Source organism: Trachypithecus francoisi, unplaced genomic scaffold (genome assembly GCF_009764315.1).
Source record: "Trachypithecus francoisi isolate TF-2019V2 unplaced genomic scaffold, Tfra_2.0 Contig01580, whole genome shotgun sequence".
NCBI lineage: Eukaryota > Metazoa > Chordata > Mammalia > Primates > Cercopithecidae > Trachypithecus > Trachypithecus francoisi.
In genome coordinates, this window is record NW_022681443.1 from 1,727,341 (window position 1) to 1,745,524 (window position 18,184).

The following is an 18,184-nucleotide window of genomic DNA, read 5'->3' on the forward strand; positions in this document are numbered from 1 at the left end:
GCAGGTCTGAGGCCAAGGAGCTGCCCATCCGCCAAGTCCCAGAGGGCCAGGACCAGCTGCAAAGCCGCCCAACCAGATGGTCAGCCTTGAGGCGGCAACTGCGCCTTCTCGTTCTCGCTTGTCTGTCCCGCTGCTCTTAGGCCAGATGCACACACGGCAGCAACCTTCCCCTCGGCTGCAGGGGTCTGGTCTAAGCAAACCTTACTTGCTTGCCATGAGGCTGTCCAGCCAATCGGTTGACAGATCTTGTTAGTGCTGGACGCTCAGCCTCATAAGGGCGGGACTGGGACTGACAAGGACAGGGTTTCAGCTCCCAGACCCATGTGTCCTAGGGACCACCTCAGGAGGGCCCCTGTGTGCATGGCAAGGCAGGCTCTCCCAGCTCTGTCCATGCCCGGGGTGTTCACTTCTGAGGCTCGAATTCAGGGGACAACCCCTGAGGGAGCTTCACAGTCCAGCACGTGGCTCCTGTCCTCAAGTCACTTCTCATCTTCTGCGTTTACCCCAAGTGCCTTGGGGTAATGTCTAGTTTCCTGTCCCGAGAGCAGCCCTCTCCCTTGATAAGATCCCGTTTTCCCTTCAAGTGTCGGCTGTCACGCCTTACCCCACTGGAGACCCCTGTACTCCCCAGGCTGGGCTTGGAGTTCCTCCTTCCTCCTCCCTCCTCCCAGAACGCCCCATCCTATCTTACAAGGTTACTTTTTGCATGAGTGAAATGATGGAGCCCATGCCCTCTGCAGTGGACCGAGAGCTCACTGAGGCCAGATCTGTGGCTTCTGTCTTCGTATCCTCAGCTCCTGGGGCCTGACCCTCAGTGGCTGCTGAATAAGCATCTGTTGAACTGAGTGAAATTCTATGGGCCTGAAAACATCTTTAGTGTAGCTCAGTCCAGCTGCCAAGAGTATCTCAGTGTCTGTGTGGCCCCATCCAGCTGCACTTGGCCCCCAACCTCAGTGACCTAATGGTGACAGGGGCTGGGCCGGATCCAGTGGGGCTATGCCTGGGCCAGGGGCTTCCAGCAGCCTCACAGGTTAGCCAGAAACATCTCTAGGTGCCTGAGCCTGAGGATACTGATCACACCTTCCCCTAACATCAAGAGACTGTAGAATGAGGTCAGTTTTTGGTAATTTTAATTGTAAAAGCCAAGACATTTATATAAATAAGACCGCTGTGTAAAATACGATTCACCCTTCTACTAAAACTTTTCTCCCACGCTCAAAAAGAACATAGAAAACCCAGCAGAGAGCAGTACAAATCAGCATGTGGTCCCTGATGCGAAGTCGCGGGCAGGCCAGGGTTCCCTGCGGAAGCAGCCTCGTGGTGAGAGCACTCCTGCCCCGGTGTCCCACCAGAGGCTCGGTGACCCCTCGAGAAACTGCCAGGCAGCAGCTCCCACCCACAGCCCCTGGCTCTCAAGTGCGAGGGTCGAGGAGGGGACGGGAAAGGCTGCTTGGTCCCTACCAAGGCTGGGGGCTGGGTGGCTGCCGGCCCAGTGAGATGCAGGGGTCTGTTCAGCCTGGGGTCAAGTTGGGGGGAAGGGGTTTCTGCGGGGTCAGCACCTCCCCAGAGGACAAGGAGAGAAGCTGCCTGTGTCCCTTGAAAGAATCGTCTCCTTCTTGGGGCCATTTTCATGCGGCCACTAACGACAAAGGCAGCAGACACTTCCCGGCAGTACTGGGGACGGTAGAGCAGCGGGGCTCCCAGGATGCAAGGGGAAAGCAGCCCTCGAGAAAGGGGGGCTGGTGCGCTCCTGTGTGGAAAATCTCGTCTCCCACCTCCCCTACCCTGTCACAGCGCCCCACCATGTTTCCCACACAGACCCATGCCTGCTGCCCCGTCTACACCCTGAGACTCCGAGGGAGATGACTGAGAGCCTGGGGATGGAGATGGCAAGTTCACACACTGGGTGTGGCTCAGGAAACTGGTACACAAGGACGAACAGAAAAGATCCCAACTCTCCTTGGAGAAACCAGGACCCGCCTGGGGCTGCTCCCCCCTACAGATGAGGGGCAGGAAAAGGCCCTGCAGGGGATGGGGCAGGGGACAGAGTGTCAGGAGCACTTCCAGACGCACACGGCCAGGGCGCCCCCGAAGTACAGGTAGAGGAGGTTCTTCACCTCGTGGGTGATCTCAAACCCGAAGCCCTCGCCGATCACCACGTGCCAGGAGGAGCCAAACTTCTTGTCCATCGTCTCCTTGATCATCTTGGCGGCGCTCTGGAAGGAAGAGGGCGCTCATCACAGGGGCGCAGGGGAGGAGGGGGCAGGACTCAGGTCCTTCTCCAGGAAGGAGAAGGCTGGCACCGAGGTCTTGGCAAGAGAAAGACCTGCTGTCCTATTTCTGTTGTCCTCCTGCTTCAAAAAGGATTTCCACACAGGCCACCTCCTGCCAGGTCTATTACACAGGCACAGAAAACCAGACATCGCCTCAGCAGTCAAGAAGAAACTGGCTGAGGCGGGAAGGCAAGCGCCACGTCTACAGACAGCCTGGGGCCACGTCCTGGCTGTGCACTTACTGCGGGCTTCCCGGGCCAGTGCCACCTCCCTCAGATGTAACCCGGACAAGCGGGGCACCAGGCAGTCTCAGGACCAACTGAATGGACAGACCTGGCACCCTGCAGACTGTGAGGTACCTAATGCGTTCAGTGGGCTCTGGGGAGGCGCCGACTGCTCCCCTAGTCGTGGCCACAGCCGACTTCTTCCTGTGCCTGCTCTTCCAAGATGTGCCCCCCATGTGAGGAGGTCTAGAGGGGCAGGGAATCCCGCTCAGCAGGGCGAGTCCAGGCGCAGGCGCCTGAGGTACACCAACAGTGCCTCCCACCATGCCAGGCACCACGCTGGGCACTCTGTCCCCATTGTCTCAGTAAATACGTCCTCACGACTGGCCCAGTGAGGAGGCACCATCACCACCCTCCATTTAAGGACTAGGAAACTGCGCTCAGAGTTGAGAAATGGCTCATTCAAGGGCACAGCTGGGAAGGGCTGAAGCCAGGACCTGAACCTGGGCCTGGCCGACCCAAAGCCTGGGCTCCCACTGGCCAGTGTCTTGCCTCCCCACTGGCTGCCACAACACTGACTTCTCACTTTCCCCACCAGATTGATGAATGGCCTTCCTGCATTGATGCCTGCTGGCCATATCCCCAGCACCTAGAACAGCACCCGTTCAACACCTTTTTGAATGGATGAATGAATACATAAATGGATGCCTAGGCAGGCCTCTGTTCACCACTGGGATGGAACCACAGGGAAAGGTGCCCTATTCAGCAGCCCACCTGAGGCAGGGAACACAGGCAGGGGCGTCACGGAGACCCCTGTGGCTTTGCTCCTCTAGGGCTGGGTGTGACCGTCAGTGCCTGGAGTCAGCACCAGCCTCTCACTCACTGACTTTCCCCAGACTGAACGCTTCCAAGGAAGGCTCTGGCCTTATACTGGCAGTACTCTCTGGAGCTGACTGCAGGCAACAGGGGCCACTCTATTCACCCACACGGGCCACCAAAGGCACGAGGGGCCACCTGCACTGCTGGCAATACCTCGTTGTTGTTGGAGAATTTCTCACAGGCTGTGACACATAGCTCCATGGTCTCCACGCGCATCTCCTCTGGCATGTCCGAGTGCTAGAGACAGGGCAGGGGTGACAAACAAGAGACAGGCTTAGCCCGTGACCTGGCCTTCCTGGCTGGCCTCTCTGTCCCAAGCTTAAGGCATAGACAGCAGGTAGCCTCCCTGGCCCAGCCCTGGGCAGGTGACCCATCTCCTGACTGAGGGCCTGCAGCTGGGGCAAAGGTGTGGCATGGAGCTGAGCCGTGTGGGCTCTCAAGCCCAGGCTCTCTGCAAGGGTGCGAAGCCAGCACCAGGCTCCAGCCAACAGACATGGGAAGAAGGCTGGCTGAGGGCGGAGGGAATGCTGGCTATGGAAGTGCATTCCGACGGACTCTCACTCCGGAAGCCGCTGGGCGCTCTCTGGGGGCCCTGGTTTTCCTCCAGCCTTTCCCTCTGCTCCTTCTCCATTGATCTGCTGGATTTCCTTCTTCTTCCCAGATCCTGGAGGGCCCTGGGCCCCACCTCCACTCTCCCGTCTCCAGCGACTCCATCTCTGGGGTCTTGTGTATTCCATGCCTCTCTGTGTCCTCTCTAGGGGAGGGCTCCCACACTTCCACCCCCAGCTCTAACCTCTTCTTTGGGCTCCTGACTACTCTGTCCAACTGGCCACTTGATAACCTCACTTAGAGGTCTAAAAATAACTTGATTCCCACAAACCCATCTTCTTCCATCTTCCTTTTCCTGGTAATTGATACCACTTTTTTCTCCCAATACTCAGGAAAAGACAGACTCTAGCAGCCACCCTGGACTCTCTTGTTCCCACACCCAGTCTCCAATTTGGCAGCAGGTCCTTCGGCCTCTGCACTCATGGAACACCCTGAACCCGACCGCATCTCACACTGCGCCGTGAGCCGCACCCAGCCACCCTCATCGCTCTGGGCCTCCGCAGTGGCCTCCTCGCTGGTCTCCTCACTTCTGCTCTAGCATCCCCAAATCTGGAGTGAGCTTTTGAAAACCAAACAGATCTCATCACTCCCCTGCTTAAAACCCTTCGCTGCTCCCCCTTCGATTCAGGACAGAACCCATAGTTCTCACCACATTCTTCACTGTGGCTGGGCAGGCCTGTGGGGTCTGGCCCCACCGGTGATTACGTCCAGCCACCCCTCTCAGCACTCCAGTCCAGCCATGCTGGCCTTCTCTCTGTGCCTCCAAAATGCCAAGTTCATTCCCATCTCAGGCTTCCTGTGCCTCTGTTTCCCCGGCTTAGCATATTCTTTCCCAGGTCTTTGTGAGGTTCGCTCTCTGTCTTCAGGTCTCTGATCTGTGGAAACCTCTCCAGAAGCTAACCTCGGCTCTCCAGCCCCTTCCACCTGCTTCATTTTTCATTATAGTACTTACTGCCTACAATCAGGCTCTTTTTTTTTTTTTTTTTTTGAGACGGAGTCTCGCTCTGTCGCCCAGGCTGGAGTGCAGTGGCCAGATCTCAGCTCTCTGCAAGCTCCGCCCCCCGGGTTTACGCCATTCTCCTGCCTCAGCCTCCCGAGTAGCTGGGACTACAGGCGCCCGCCACCTCGCCCGGCTAGTTTTTTGTATTTTTTAGTAGAGACGGGGTTTCACCATGTTAGCCAGGATGGTCTCGATCTCCTGACCTCGTGATTCACCTGTCTCGGCCTCCCAAAGTGCTGGGATTAATCATGCTCTTTAAACATGTCTTTCATGTGGGCCAGGCCTTCGCCTGTCTCATTCGCCATCCCCACAGCGCCTCGAACAGTCCCCGGCATATAGCAGGTGGCCTAATACTTGGTGAATGAATGAATGAATGAAACAATGAATCACTGTCAACTCCAAGATGTCTAGGTCTGAGCCAGCAGAGGCCTTCTTAACTTCCTCCCACTGCCATCCTGCAAGGGACAAGCTCCACCCACCTCTCTCCAGGCTATGTGGGCCCCGTCAGCAGTCCTGCCTCCCTCCCCTGGGGCTTACCCTGACCAGAGGGAAGGTCTGCAGTCGCTTATAATCAGCCTCATCTTTCTTCCCTTCTGTTTCTCCCATGATCCTTCCACTGTGACCGCTGGAGGAGAGAGTGGGGCTCTCAGGAGGTGCTGGGACTGGCAGTTAAGACACGCCCAGGAGATTCAGGAAGCAGGCCCTGCCAACTTGGTGGGAGCAGAAAAATGTCTTTCCCCGGGGGGTGCTGTAGAAAACAGGAAAAACCAGAAGAAAAGAGTTGGCTTCAAAACCATACATCACAAATTAGAAATGTCTCAGTAACAATCTGACACCTCCCCATCTTAACTCCTCCGCACCCTTTTCCAAATGGCCAGCAAGTCTGCAGACGGGAGGATGAGTCAACATGAGATGCTGGGACCTGGTTAAGAACACACTGGTACGATGCTGCAAGCCCACACTGCCGTTATGAAGACAAATACTGACTGTGGGCCAGGCCTGCGGGATGGAGCCTTGAGCTGGCAGTGAGCAAATGCAGCTCCCCGCGTACCCACTACATACATGAGCCTTCCTTCTCACTACATACACGGGCCTTCCCTCCCGCTGCAGACACGGGCCTTCCCTCCTGCTACAGACACGGGCCTTTCTTCCCAGAAGCTGTGCTCAGGAAGGGAAATGTTCAGGTCACCACTGACAGTCTGGGCTTACTGGCAAGCGAGGGGGACACTCTGCAGCCCTGATCTTCAGGGGAATGGGCACGGGGCTGCTTTGTGCCCTCCCTGGAACACCAGGCTCCCTGGTTGTTCTTTCCTACTCCTTCTTGGACCACTGGGTCCTGTCCTGCTGGCCCAGCAGCTGGGAGGCCTGGGCACTGCTGCTGGTTCAATCCCTCACCAGCAGTATGGCCCTGGGCCCCAGACTCCTCACCATGAACGCCAGGACAGTCACATCCATCTCATGAGGCCATTATGAGAATTCAGTGAAACAGTGTCTGTGAAGCTGAGACAGTGCCAAGCACAGGGCAGGCACTCAGTACATGGCTGTTCCCTAACTCACGGGGCTTCTAAAGAGACGGGCCTGGACCTGAGATGACTGGGAGCACTGCTGGCAATCCAGGCATTTCTCTTTCATCTTCAACCCAATTTATCTCATAATTCAAAGGTTTTTTAAATCTCAGAAGTACTGACATAAGCGAATACAAATCACCAGGTTGTTAAGCCCTTTTTAATGATTTATATTAGACAAATACAGCAAAATAATGTCATTCCAGCATTTCTCACATTTCCAAACAAATTTACTTTCACTGCACGGTCATGGAACCCAAAGGTGCCGAGCACAGTAACTAACAGGCAGGTAATGACACGTGATGACTGTCACTGTCCTGCCTATCGGTGTTCCACATGCATTTACACACCTTGTCATCGCAACAACCCCAGGAGTTAGGTCCTGTAGGGACAGAGGCATGAAGCTGGTCAGTCGCTGGCCTGAGGTCACTCAGCTCGTTAGCGACAGAGCTGGGGTGTGAATCCAGGCCTGGCTCTCGGTGTGGGCACTCCGAACCCCTTATTCATCCGCCTCCTCGTGGGCACAGAGGAGGCACTCACAAGCATACATCAACTGTCCACTGGGGCAGCTCCTGTCTTCCTAGAAGGGAGACAAATCAAGTATTTGCTCTTCCCTTCTGCTGTGTCTTTTTCTTTTCTTTTTTTTTTTTTTTTTTTGAGACGGAGTCTTGCTCTGTCACCCAGGCTGGAGTGCAGTGGCGCCATCTCAGCTCACTGCAAGCTCCACCTCCTGGGTTCCCGCCATTCTCCTGCCTCAGCCTCCCGAGTAGCTGGGACTACAAGTGCCTGCCGCCAAATCTGGCTAACTTTTTTTTTGTATTTTTAGTAGAGATGGAGTTTCACCGTGTTAGCGAGGATGGTCTCGATCTCCTGACCTCGTGATCCGCCCGTCTCGGCCTCCCAAAGTGCTGGGATTACAGGCGTGAGCCACCGCGCCCGGCCTGCTGTCTCTTTTTCTAATGTTAACTTGACCCTGATTTGGCCAAGCCTTGAGCTTTCTGGGCACTCTCTCTGGGCTGTGCTCTCGATTGGATCCCCACTCCAATGCCTCGGTGCCACTCCATTTGGTCAGCTCCCTCGCGTGAGGCTGGTAGCCTGGCACGGACCCCACCATCCCATGACATTGGTATTTTCTGATTTCCCAGTGGACAGATGGCTCCACTTGTCTCATCAATTCTGGACATTTGTACCACTCAGATGGTAGCAGGTTTTGTTTGTCTCTCTCTATAAGCTGGCAACTTACCAAGCACAATTTCATTGTACTTTCTGGTCAGGTTTCTTATGTCACAAAATTCAGGGAATCGTTTTGTTTTTGCTCATGAATGTGAAGGCCTATTTCCAATTCCAGGCTGTCCTCCTAGCCTTCTTGCTTCCTCCTCTACCTTTGTGCAGGTGTGACAGAGGTGGCGGCTACACTGATGATAGAAGGAAAAGGTAAACACAGTTTGTTTACCTCTGAGAATTTCGAGGGGGAACAACCGAAAATGTGGAAGCAGCTTCTTAGGCACCTTCCACTGACATGTTTCCATTTGATTCAATTCATCCTCGAGGCTAAAGAGTGCGGGCATAGAGGAGCCAGGAGGGAATTAGAAGCCAATTGTGGACATGCCGCCCTCCAGGAGGTCAGGGTCTGTGACAGCTGCTCTAACATGCAGAATCCTGCTGAGATGTCCTATGGCTTCAGAGGTATTACCAAGGCCCATTTCTCAGGAACAACGGGGAAAACCAGTGGGAGAGTGACCTGTGCAGCATCTTGCGGAGCAAAGAACCGTGTGGGCCGCCAGCCAGAGTGCGCAGGCGTGGACACCAGCTCTGCCAAAGACGCGCACTCTGTTCACTTCCTTTCTCTGCAGCCTTTGGCGAGTAATTTCACCTAAGCCTTGGTTTCCTTCTCTATGAAACGCGATACTAAATCCTCTCTCTGCATTCTCAGGAAGCTGTTGCAAGCCCCAGGTATGGGCATGTGAGCGATTTGAAATGTTAAAGCTCTCTGCACTATTATCACACTGCTCTCTGCTACCACCATTCGTTAGCCAGGACTTGGTCACCGTGATTCAGCCAAGTTTACTAAGGACCATGACTACAAAGAGCTTTTTCTAACCACTACACATACTTCTGGGGACCTAAAAGGGATGAGACAGAATAAAAAGGAATCGTTATAGATGATGTGTTTCCAAATACAGAAAGGCAGGAGAATTTTTTATGACGCTGTATCATTATAGTACAGCTAGAGTCATTCAGCCACAATCCTAAAACTCTGCTCAAAGAAAGCTACCAAAAATAGCAGAACTAGAGGTTCTAGTAACCTTATCAATCTTCCATGCAGAGGAGCATGTGCCTGAATGCTTTGGGCCAGAAAGAGTCGTGTCAAGTCTAAAAGAGCCTTTTAATAATGTAATTGTGGCTGGGTGCGGTGGTTCATGCCTGTAATCCCAGCACTTTGGAAGGCCGAGAAAGGTGGATCACTTGAGGTCAGAAGTTCAAGACCAGCCTGGCCAACAGGATGAAACTCTGTCTCCACTAAAAATACAAAAATTAGCCGGGCATGGTGGCACATGCCTGTAATTCCAGCTACTGGGGAGGCTGAGGCAGGAGAATGGCTTGAACCCAGGAGGCAGGGGTTGTGGTGAGCTGAGATCACACCACCGTTGCACTCCAGCCTGGGCAAAGAAGCGAGACTCAGTCTCAAAAAAAAAAAAAAAAAAGTAATTGGGCCCACTGCCAGGGTACTTGAATCTGCTGGGTACAGAAGCTCAACCCCAGCCCATCTGGCCCACAGTGGTACAAAGCCAGGAGCAGCCTTATTCTCTCTCTCGCTGCCCGTGTTCTCCTCCTCACTCAAGGGCCATCTGTGGGCTTTACATATCCTTGCCCTGTTTGATGTGAGGCTCTTCCTAGGCAACAGGGGGCACAGACAAGGGCCCTTTATCTCATCACCTGGTCAAGGCCAGTGTTCCCGGTCTTGCTATCCCTTGTTCTTTTGTGGCACTGACCTTAGTCACTATTCCTTACTCTGTGTCTAAAGCGTCTGGGAAGAATCCTAAAGAGGGTTAGGGTATGTGGGAGGGATCGGGAAAAATGAATGTGTTCTGGGAAATAAGACCCAAAGTATCTGCCAGCCCCATGGGAGGGGGACAGCCACTCAATGTCTGGAACATCCCCGGCCCTTAGATCACGGCTTGGCTCCCTGTACCACCCACCATGCACCTGAGATTGCACGACACACCTGGAGTATGCCATGGTGGTTCTGAGTACAGACTCCACCATCAGATCTGAATTCACATCTTGGTTCTGTTTCAGACAAGGGCTAACCTCCCTAAGCCTCAGTTTTTTCTTTTCTTTTTCTTTTTCTTTTTTTTTTTTTTTTTGAGACAGAGTCTGGCTCTGTTGCCCAGGCTGGAGCGCAGTGGCCGGATCTCAGCTCACTGCAAACTCCGCCTCCCAGGTTCACGCCATTCTCCTGCCTCAGCCTCCCGAGTAGCTGGGATTACAGGCGCCCGCCACCTCGCCCGGCTAGTTTTTTGTATTTTTTTTTTAGTAGAGACGGGGTTTCACCGTGTTAGCCAGGATGATCTCTATCTCCTGACCTCGTGATCCACCCGTCTCAGCCTCCCAAAGTGCTGGGATTACAGGCTTGAGCCACCGCGCCCGGCCAGTTTTTTCTTTTCTTTTTCTTTTTCTTTTTTTTTTTTTTTTTGAGACAGAGTCTGGCTCTGTTGCCCAGGCTGGAGCGCAGTGGCCGGATCTCAGCTCACTGCAAACTCCGCCTCCCAGGTTCACGCCATTCTCCTGCCTCAGCCTCCCGAGTAGCTGGGATTACAGGCGCCCGCCACCTCGCCCGGCTAGTTTTTTGTATTTTTTTTTTTAGTAGAGACGGGGTTTCACCGTGTTAGCCAGGATGATCTCTATCTCCTGACCTCGTGATCCACCCGTCTCAGCCTCCCAAAGTGCTGGGATTACAGGCTTGAGCCACCGCGCCCGGCCAGTTTTTTCTTTTCTTTTCTCTCTTTTTTTTTTTTGAGACAGGGTTTCACTCTTGTTGCCCAGGCTGGAGTGCAATGGTGCGATCTCGGCTCACTGCAACCTCTGCCTCCCAGGATTAAGCAATTCTCCTGAATCAGCCTCCCAAGTAGCTGGGATTACAGGTGCCCACCACCACGCCCAGCTAATTTTGTAGTTTTAGTAGAAACAGGGTTTCACTATGTTGGCCAGTCTGGTCTTGAACTCCTGACTTCAGGTGATCCACCTGCCTTGGCCTCCTAAAGTGCCAGGATTACAGGTGTGGGCCACTGTGCCCAGCAGCCTGTTTTCTCATCTGGAAATTGGGGCTAAGGACTCAGCTCCTGTCACTGGTGCAGTAGGAAGGATACTGCGACATCCTTCTACATAGACCAGCCTGCTACACATCTAAACGTGCAGCCAAACAAACCACTGTTTCCCCAGTTCCCACTACGTGTGAACCGCTGTGCTAGTACTGAAGGAGAAGAGTCACAAGGAAATTCTGTGAAACCTCTTGGGGCCGGGTGGTAGTGGTGTGGCTACGGTGTGCCTTCACATCCACCATCTCATTCCATCCTCGTAACACCTGTGAGGGAGGATCCAGCTCCCCATTCTCAGACAAACCACTGCAGCTCAGAGGGGTTTTATGGGCAGCCTGAGGGTGCACAGCCAGCAATGGCAGAGCCAGGATTGGAACCCCAATCCATTCTTCTGACTCTACCTTCTGTGCCTTCTCCTTTGGCACAAGCAAGTAGGAGACAAGCCAGTAACACAGATGACTTCGATACTCAGCATCCACTCATCCAGCCTCTGTCCAGGCCTGCCTCTTGCTTCCTGCCACACTGGGGACACAGGCAGGCACTCCAGTCTTCCTTGGCCTTCTGGCAAACAAATGAACAAAGCTGGCCGGGGAGGAAAAAGGATCCTAAGGACTTGGGCATTCATCCAAGATGCCTGTAGTGAGGTCAGGAAATGATGCAGAAGCCAGGCTCCCAGACCAGTTTAAAGTGGGGACAGACACAGGGCTGCCATTTTAAAATTCTGCTGCGAAAGGGCCTTAGAAGACACATCATCTACTATAAAAGAGGAAAATCTGGCAGAATAAAGATCAGACCTCCTTAAGAAGTCAAACACACTAAGTTGTTGTTTTCATGTGGTCCTTAATTTTTCTCATTTCACTTAAGTCCAATGAAAACTTAATGTGCCCGGGACTGAGGGAGGAGTGGAGGGAAGGAGAGGAGGGAGGGAGAGCAGAGAGGCCTGTTGTCTGGATCTGCAATTCTCAACATTTCCTCATGTCCGACACGATGTGATAAGTGACATTGACTCACACAGGCACCCTCAAGGACTTAACCAGACTTGGATGAAATCCCAGACAGTTTTGTCAAGATACAAAGTATAAGGAAAGTCACAACCATCACAACTATTAGCTCCCAGAGAACAGCTGCTCACCACACACAGCAGGGCAGGCTCCCGCCCCACTCTCTCCCACTCAAGAGAACAGATTTGAATCTAAGGGAGTAAGACTGACATTATCACAGAAATAAATTGGACTTAGCATGGATTTATTTTTTAGAAGCTCATTCACAATTGCTAATTACCAGTGACATCTCACAACCGATCACGACTTAACCGTGCCTGTGAGTCCAGATTCCCAGGGGCTGAGGAACTCGATTTGGCTCTAGATGCCCTAGAGCACAAAGGCCAGTGTCTGGCACACAGCAGAGGCCCAGAAATTATCCAAATTGTAATTAACTTATATTTCATTTGCCCCCTGGGAGGGGAGAGGACCTATCACATCCATTCAAGACTATTTATTGAACACAGATCCTGAGCCAGGCGCCAGAATGGGCGATCTACATACAGGATGTCCCTCCCCCAGTCACTCTGTCAGATAGGCACTACTAGCCCTACGTTACTGGTATATCCACACAGACTGAAAAAAAGAGAGTTTCCACTCAGTTAATAAACAAAGGGGCTAGGATTTGATCCCAGGTATATATGACTTCAACGATTATGCTTTTGCTTTTCTTTTCAAGACAGGGTCTCACTGTCGCCCACACTGGAGTGCAGTGGCATGATCACAGCTTACCGCAGCCTCAACTTCCCAGGCTCAGGTGATCCTCCTGAGTAGCTCATGCTACCACACTCAGTGGTGGCACTCTACAGGCTTGTGCCACCATCCTCGGCTAATTTTTGTATTTTTTGGAGAGATGGTGTTTTGCCATGTTGCCCAGGCTGGTCTCAAACTCCTGAGCTCAAGCAATTCCCCCACCTCGGCCTCCCAAAGTGCTGGGATTATAGGTGTGAGCCACCATGCCTGGCCTGATTATGCTTTCTCAACTACTGGACTATAAGCAACAGCCAGTCCCTGCCTTTAAGGAGCTTACAATCTAATATGGAGACTAACAGGCACACACAAGGAACTAACTATGGTTCCTGGCAGAAAGTAGTGCCACAAGACAGGCACACTGGTGGTGGTGAGGAGGGTGAGATAAGAGGGCAAAAGCAGCTTGCTGGTAGGGGCAGCATTTGAGTCAGGACTGGAAAGGTGAGGAAGAATTGTAACAGGTAGACGAGGTGAGGAAGACCTTCCAGGCGGATGTACACAGCAGTGCCAAGGCAGAAAGTACAAAGCATCTTCTGGGAAAGTCTAACAGTCCAATTCAGCTAGAAGATAGAATTTGGCAAAGAAGGGAGAAATAAATCTGGGAGAAAAGGCTGGGGTTGGGCTGTGGAAGTGTAGATGGGTCCTGAAACCCCTGCTTAAATATTTTTGTAGACATGGGGGTCTCTCTATGTTGCCCAGGCTGGTCTTGAACTCCTGAACTCAAGTGATCCTCCCACTTCAGCCTCTCAAAGTGCTAGGATTACAAGTGTGAGCTACCATGCCTGGCAAGAAGTGTGGATCTTTTTCCTAGTGAATGGGAAGCTCTTTGGAGGTTTCTGGGTGGCTGGTGACGTAGGTGGGCTGGGTTGACAGGAGCAGAGACTGGAGGTAGGAGCAGTTGCTAGGAAGCTGCGGTAATTAGTACCAGGGGTATTAATGTCACAGGAATGAAGGAGAGTGGTGGCCTCAGGAATGGAGATGATGTGAGCTCCGCATGGAGGCAGAATCAAAACAACCTGACAACTGCCCGAGTGGAATGGGCATGGTGGAGTGAGGTATGACGCCCAGGATGATGGTGATGCCACTGATGGGGAGAGGGGAAACCAGGGGGCACAGCTGGGTAGAGAAGCAGGTCAGTTTCATTTCAGAGCTGCCAAGTTTAAGTTGCTGGTAAGATATGCACATGGAGGTATCTAGTCAGGAGAAAGAAATCATCAAGTCATGGGCTATCGGGGCAGAAGGGAAGCCATCAAGTCCAACTATCGCATTAACACAGTCATACATTGCTTAACGACAGGGGCATGTTCTGAGAAATGCATCGTTAGGTGATTTTGTTGTGTGAATGTCACAGAGTGTACTTACACAAACCTAGATGACGTAGCCTACTACAGACCTAGGCTATATGGTACAGCCTATTTCTCCTAGGCTCCAAAGGTGTGTAGCATGTTACTGTGCTAAATACTGTAGGCAACTGTAACGCAATGGTGTTTGTGTATCTAAACATAGAAAAGGTACAGTTGGCTGGGCGTGGTGGCTCACACTTGTAATCCCAGCACTCTGGGAGGCTGAGGTAGGTGGATCACTTGAGATCAGGAGTTCGAGATCAGGAGTTCGAGACCAGCCTAGCCAACATGGTGACACCCCGTCTCTTCTAAAAATACAAAAATTAGCCGGTATCATGGCGTGCACCTGTAATCCCAGCTACTTAGGAGGCTGAAGCAGGAGAATCTCTTGAACCCGGGAGGTGGATGTTGCAGGGAGCAGAGATCACACCACTGCACTCCAGCCTGGGCGGCAGAGCAAGTCTCCGCCTCAAAAAAAAAAAAAAAAAAAGTACAGTAAAAATATGGTATAAAAGATAAAAAAATCATACGCCTATAAAGGTCACTTCCCATGAATGAAGCACGCAGGACAGGAAGTTGCTCGGGGAGAATCAGTGAATGAGTGGTGAGGGAAAGTGAAGGCCCAGTACATTAATGGACACTACTATAACTTTATTTTATTTTTTATTTATTTTTATTTTATTTCATTTTTTGAGACTAAGTCTGGCTCTTGTTGCCCAGGCTGGAGTGCAATGGCGCGATCTCGGCTCACTGCAACCTCCGCCTCTCGGGTTCAAGCGATTCTCCTGCTTCAGTCTCCTGAGTAGCTGGGATTACAGACGCCTGCCACCACACCTGGTTAATTTTTGTGTTTTTAGTGGAGATAGGGTTTCTCCATGTTGATCAGGCTAGTCTCGAACTCCTGACCTCAGGTGATCTGCCCGCCTCGGCCTCCCAAGGTGCTGGGATTACAGGTGTGAGCCACCGCACCGGGCCTATTTATTTTTATTTTTTAGATGGAGTCTCGCTCTGTTGCCCAGGCTGGAGTGCAGCAGCATGATCTCAGCTCAATGCAACATCCACCACCCGGGTTCAAATGATTCTCCTGCCTCAGCCTCCCAAGTAGCTGGGATTACAGGTGTCCGCCACCATGCCTGGCTTTTTTTTTTTTTTTGGGGGGGGGTACAGACGGGCTTTCACCTTGTTGGGCAGGCTGGTCTCGAACACCTGACCTCAAGTGATCCCTCCGCCTTGGCCTCCCAAAGAGCTGGGATTACAGGCGTGAGCCACCATGCCTGGCCACTACTGTAACTTTATAAACATTGTATACTTAGGCTGCACTAAATTTTTTGAAAATATTTTTCTTTCCTCCACAATAAGTTAACCTTAGCTTATTGTAACTTTTTTACTTTGTAAATGTTTTGATTTTGTTAACTTTTTGACTCTTTTGTAATAACACTTAGCTTAAAATGCAAACACATTGTGCAGCTATACAAAAATAGTTTCTTTATATCTTTATTCTACAAGCTCTTTTCTATTTATATTTTCTTTCTTTTTTTTTTTTTTTTTGAGACAAAGTTTCTCTCTTGTTGCCCAGGCTTGAGTGCAATGGTGCTATTTCCACGCACTGCAACCTCCACCTCCCAGGTTCAAGTGATTCTCCTGCCTCAGCCTTCCAAGTAGCTGGCATTACAGGTGCCTGCTACCACATTCGGCTAATTTTTAGTCTTTTTAGTAGAGACGGGGTTTCACCATGTTGGCCAGGCTGGTCTCCAACTCCTGACCTCAGGTGATCTGCCCATGTTGGCCTCCTGAAGTGCTGGGATTATAGGCGTGAGCCACCGCGCCTGGCCTTTTTTTTTTTTTTTTTTTTTTTTTTTTTAACATTTTAAACTTTTTTGTTAAAACTCAGACACAGATACATTAGCCTAAGCCTACACAGGGTCAGGATCCTCAGTGTCACTATCTTCCACTACCACATCTTGTCCTGCTGGACTGTCTTCAGGGCAATAACACGCATGGAGCTGCCATCTCCTATGATAATAAAGACTTCTGCTTGAATACCTCCTGAAGGACCTATCTAAGACTGTTTACAGTTAAATTTTTTTTTTATAAGTAGGATGCATGTACACTGTAAAATAACAATAAAAAGTGTAGGATAGTAAACACATAAACCAGTAACAGTCATTTATTACCATTATCAAGTATTATGTCCTGTATACAATTGTATGTGTTATATTTTATATGACTGGCAGCACTGTAGGTTTGCTTACACCAGCATCACCACACACATGAGTCATGCATTTCGCTTTGACATTACGATGGCTATGTAACTAGGTGACAGAAATTTTTCAGCTCCATTATAACCTTAGGGCACCAACGTGGTATCTGCGGTCCATCTTGACCAAAAGGTTGTTATATGGTACATGACTGTATTTCAATCTCCATCTGTCCCACTCCCCACCCCCTAAGTAACTCTAACCATGGAAGCCCAGGAGGAAGATCAGAGAGGGTCAGCCGGAGAAATGACAGTTCGTGCCGATCGCGTTGATAACATTTCCCAGAGAGGGAAAATGTGGTGAAGAGACAAAGGAAGGAAACTAACAAATATTGAATATATACTGGACTGGACTCTGTACTTCATATTAGCCTCAGAATTCCCAAAGGAGATGCACCGTCGTCTACTGATTTTACATATGCACAGATTAAGAGCGCAGGTAGGGTAGGTCTTGAGACTGGGAATCCAAATTAGATTTGCCAAGTTATTTTCGCAACACACGATACCTCCCATTGGGGAGCACATCCTCTAGGAAGCCTAAAGTTGGGTCAAAGAACAACGACATCCCAGAACGTCAGAGTGGAAGAGGCCTTAGAGATCACTCAACCCAACTTCTCCTTTACAGATGGGGAAACTGAGGCCCGAAGAGGGGAAATGACCAGCCCGGAATCCCAGTACGTCGTCGCCAACTCTCCAAGCCAAGAGCGGTCTGACCGAGGTGATGGCGGTCCCGCGGGAGAGGGGATTACTTCGCGAAAGGTCGGGGGATCAAGGTGCTGGGGGAAGTTGGCTAAAAGAGGACGTGGGAGCAAGAAGCTGAACAGGCCTCGGGTGGGTGGGGAAGAGCAGCCGGCAGAGTCGCGATGGCAAACCTGTCACGACAGAGCTCGCAGGTCCCGAAGTCGGGGTGAAGTGGGGGTGAGGGTGAGAAGACCTGGGGCTGGGGAACAGCAGGCAGGAGACTGAGGTGGGGCCTCGGCGGCGGGCGAGGCCTCTTCCGCCCTGCGTTGCCTCCCGCCCTCCCTCCGGGCGGGCCCTCCCCGCCTGGCTGCCCGCCGCGCCCCGGGGCCTCACCTGCTCCCGCGGGGGCCGGAGCCAGGGCCGCAGCCAGCGCACCCCCGCCAGGGTTGTCAAGGAGCGGAACAAGAGTGTCTTAGCAACCAGCAAGGAAGTCCTGCCCCCTCACCGGACGTTGACGGGAATTTCACTTATTATTGGTCAATAAAAGTATCAATCAGTGTGAAAGGGCCTTACAAGTCAGGCGTTTGCACAGAGAGGCCAGGGAGGCGGGACTTCACTTATAGTTGTCTTAAGCGTGCCCAAGGAGCTGGGGGCACATTGAAGTTCTTTTTCTAGGGAAACAAACTTCGAAAAGCGGTACTGCCTTGGGAGTTTCTTTAGTCATTTGAAATAACAAATGCAACTTGTTGGTGTCATGACACTTAGCCACCACTTTATTGGGATCTGGAAAGCCTAATAATAACTAGCATTTATGTAGGGCTTTACAATTAATGTCTCACTCGATTCTCACTACAGTACTTTTAGGTAATAATATTCGTCATCCCATCTGAACTAAAGTTCAGAGAGGTTAAGTAACTTGGTAAAGAATAGAGGTAATGTCTCTGGAGAAGGAACCCAGGGACTCCTTCCTCTGTGCCACACCCTTGTATGGTCACCTAGCCCTAGTCACTAGGAGAGATTTGTACCATCTAATTTGAGACACAGCAGTCCAGAGCCTGCCTTTTCTTCCCCTTGGGAGGGAAAATTAATCTGAAAGTACGGAGAAGGAAAAGGGGAAAGGGGAAGAACTGGTGGATTCCATTATTTGATTGGTAGATCAAAGGGTCAGTTGGGATACTTCATAGTTTAAACTTTTATTATTGTGATAAGTACTTGGGGTGAAACCCCACTGCCACATTTACTGG

The 18,184-nt window shown here is 51.5% G+C and overlaps 1 protein-coding gene across 1 annotated transcript; it reads right to left on the reverse strand.

Annotated features, from left to right (window-relative positions):
- Positions 1-1,113: 1,113 nt before the first annotated feature.
- DNAL4 (dynein axonemal light chain 4) lies at positions 1,114-17,464 on the reverse strand. The gene is made up of 4 exons (XM_033189820.1): positions 17,334-17,464; positions 5,523-5,733; positions 3,530-3,613; positions 1,114-2,216 (listed from the first exon to the last, which is right to left on the reverse strand). Exons 2-4 carry the CDS (start codon positions 5,589-5,591, stop codon positions 2,052-2,054), a joined length of 318 nt encoding a protein of 105 aa, XP_033045711.1. The 5' UTR covers positions 5,592-5,733; positions 17,334-17,464; the 3' UTR covers positions 1,114-2,051.
- Positions 17,465-18,184: the final 720 nt, after the last annotated feature.

Coding starts and splice junctions, on each gene's coding strand:
- DNAL4 (XM_033189820.1), bottom strand. CDS start 5,591: ATGGGAGAAACAGAAGGGAAGAAAGATGAGGCTGATTATAAGCGACTG. Junction 3,614..5,522: donor AGACCTTCCCTCTGGTCAGG/GTAAGCCCCAGG, acceptor CCCTGTCTCTAG/CACTCGGACATGCCAGAGGA. Junction 2,217..3,529: donor AATTCTCCAACAACAACGAG/GTATTGCCAGCA, acceptor TCTTCCTTCCAG/AGCGCCGCCAAGATGATCAA.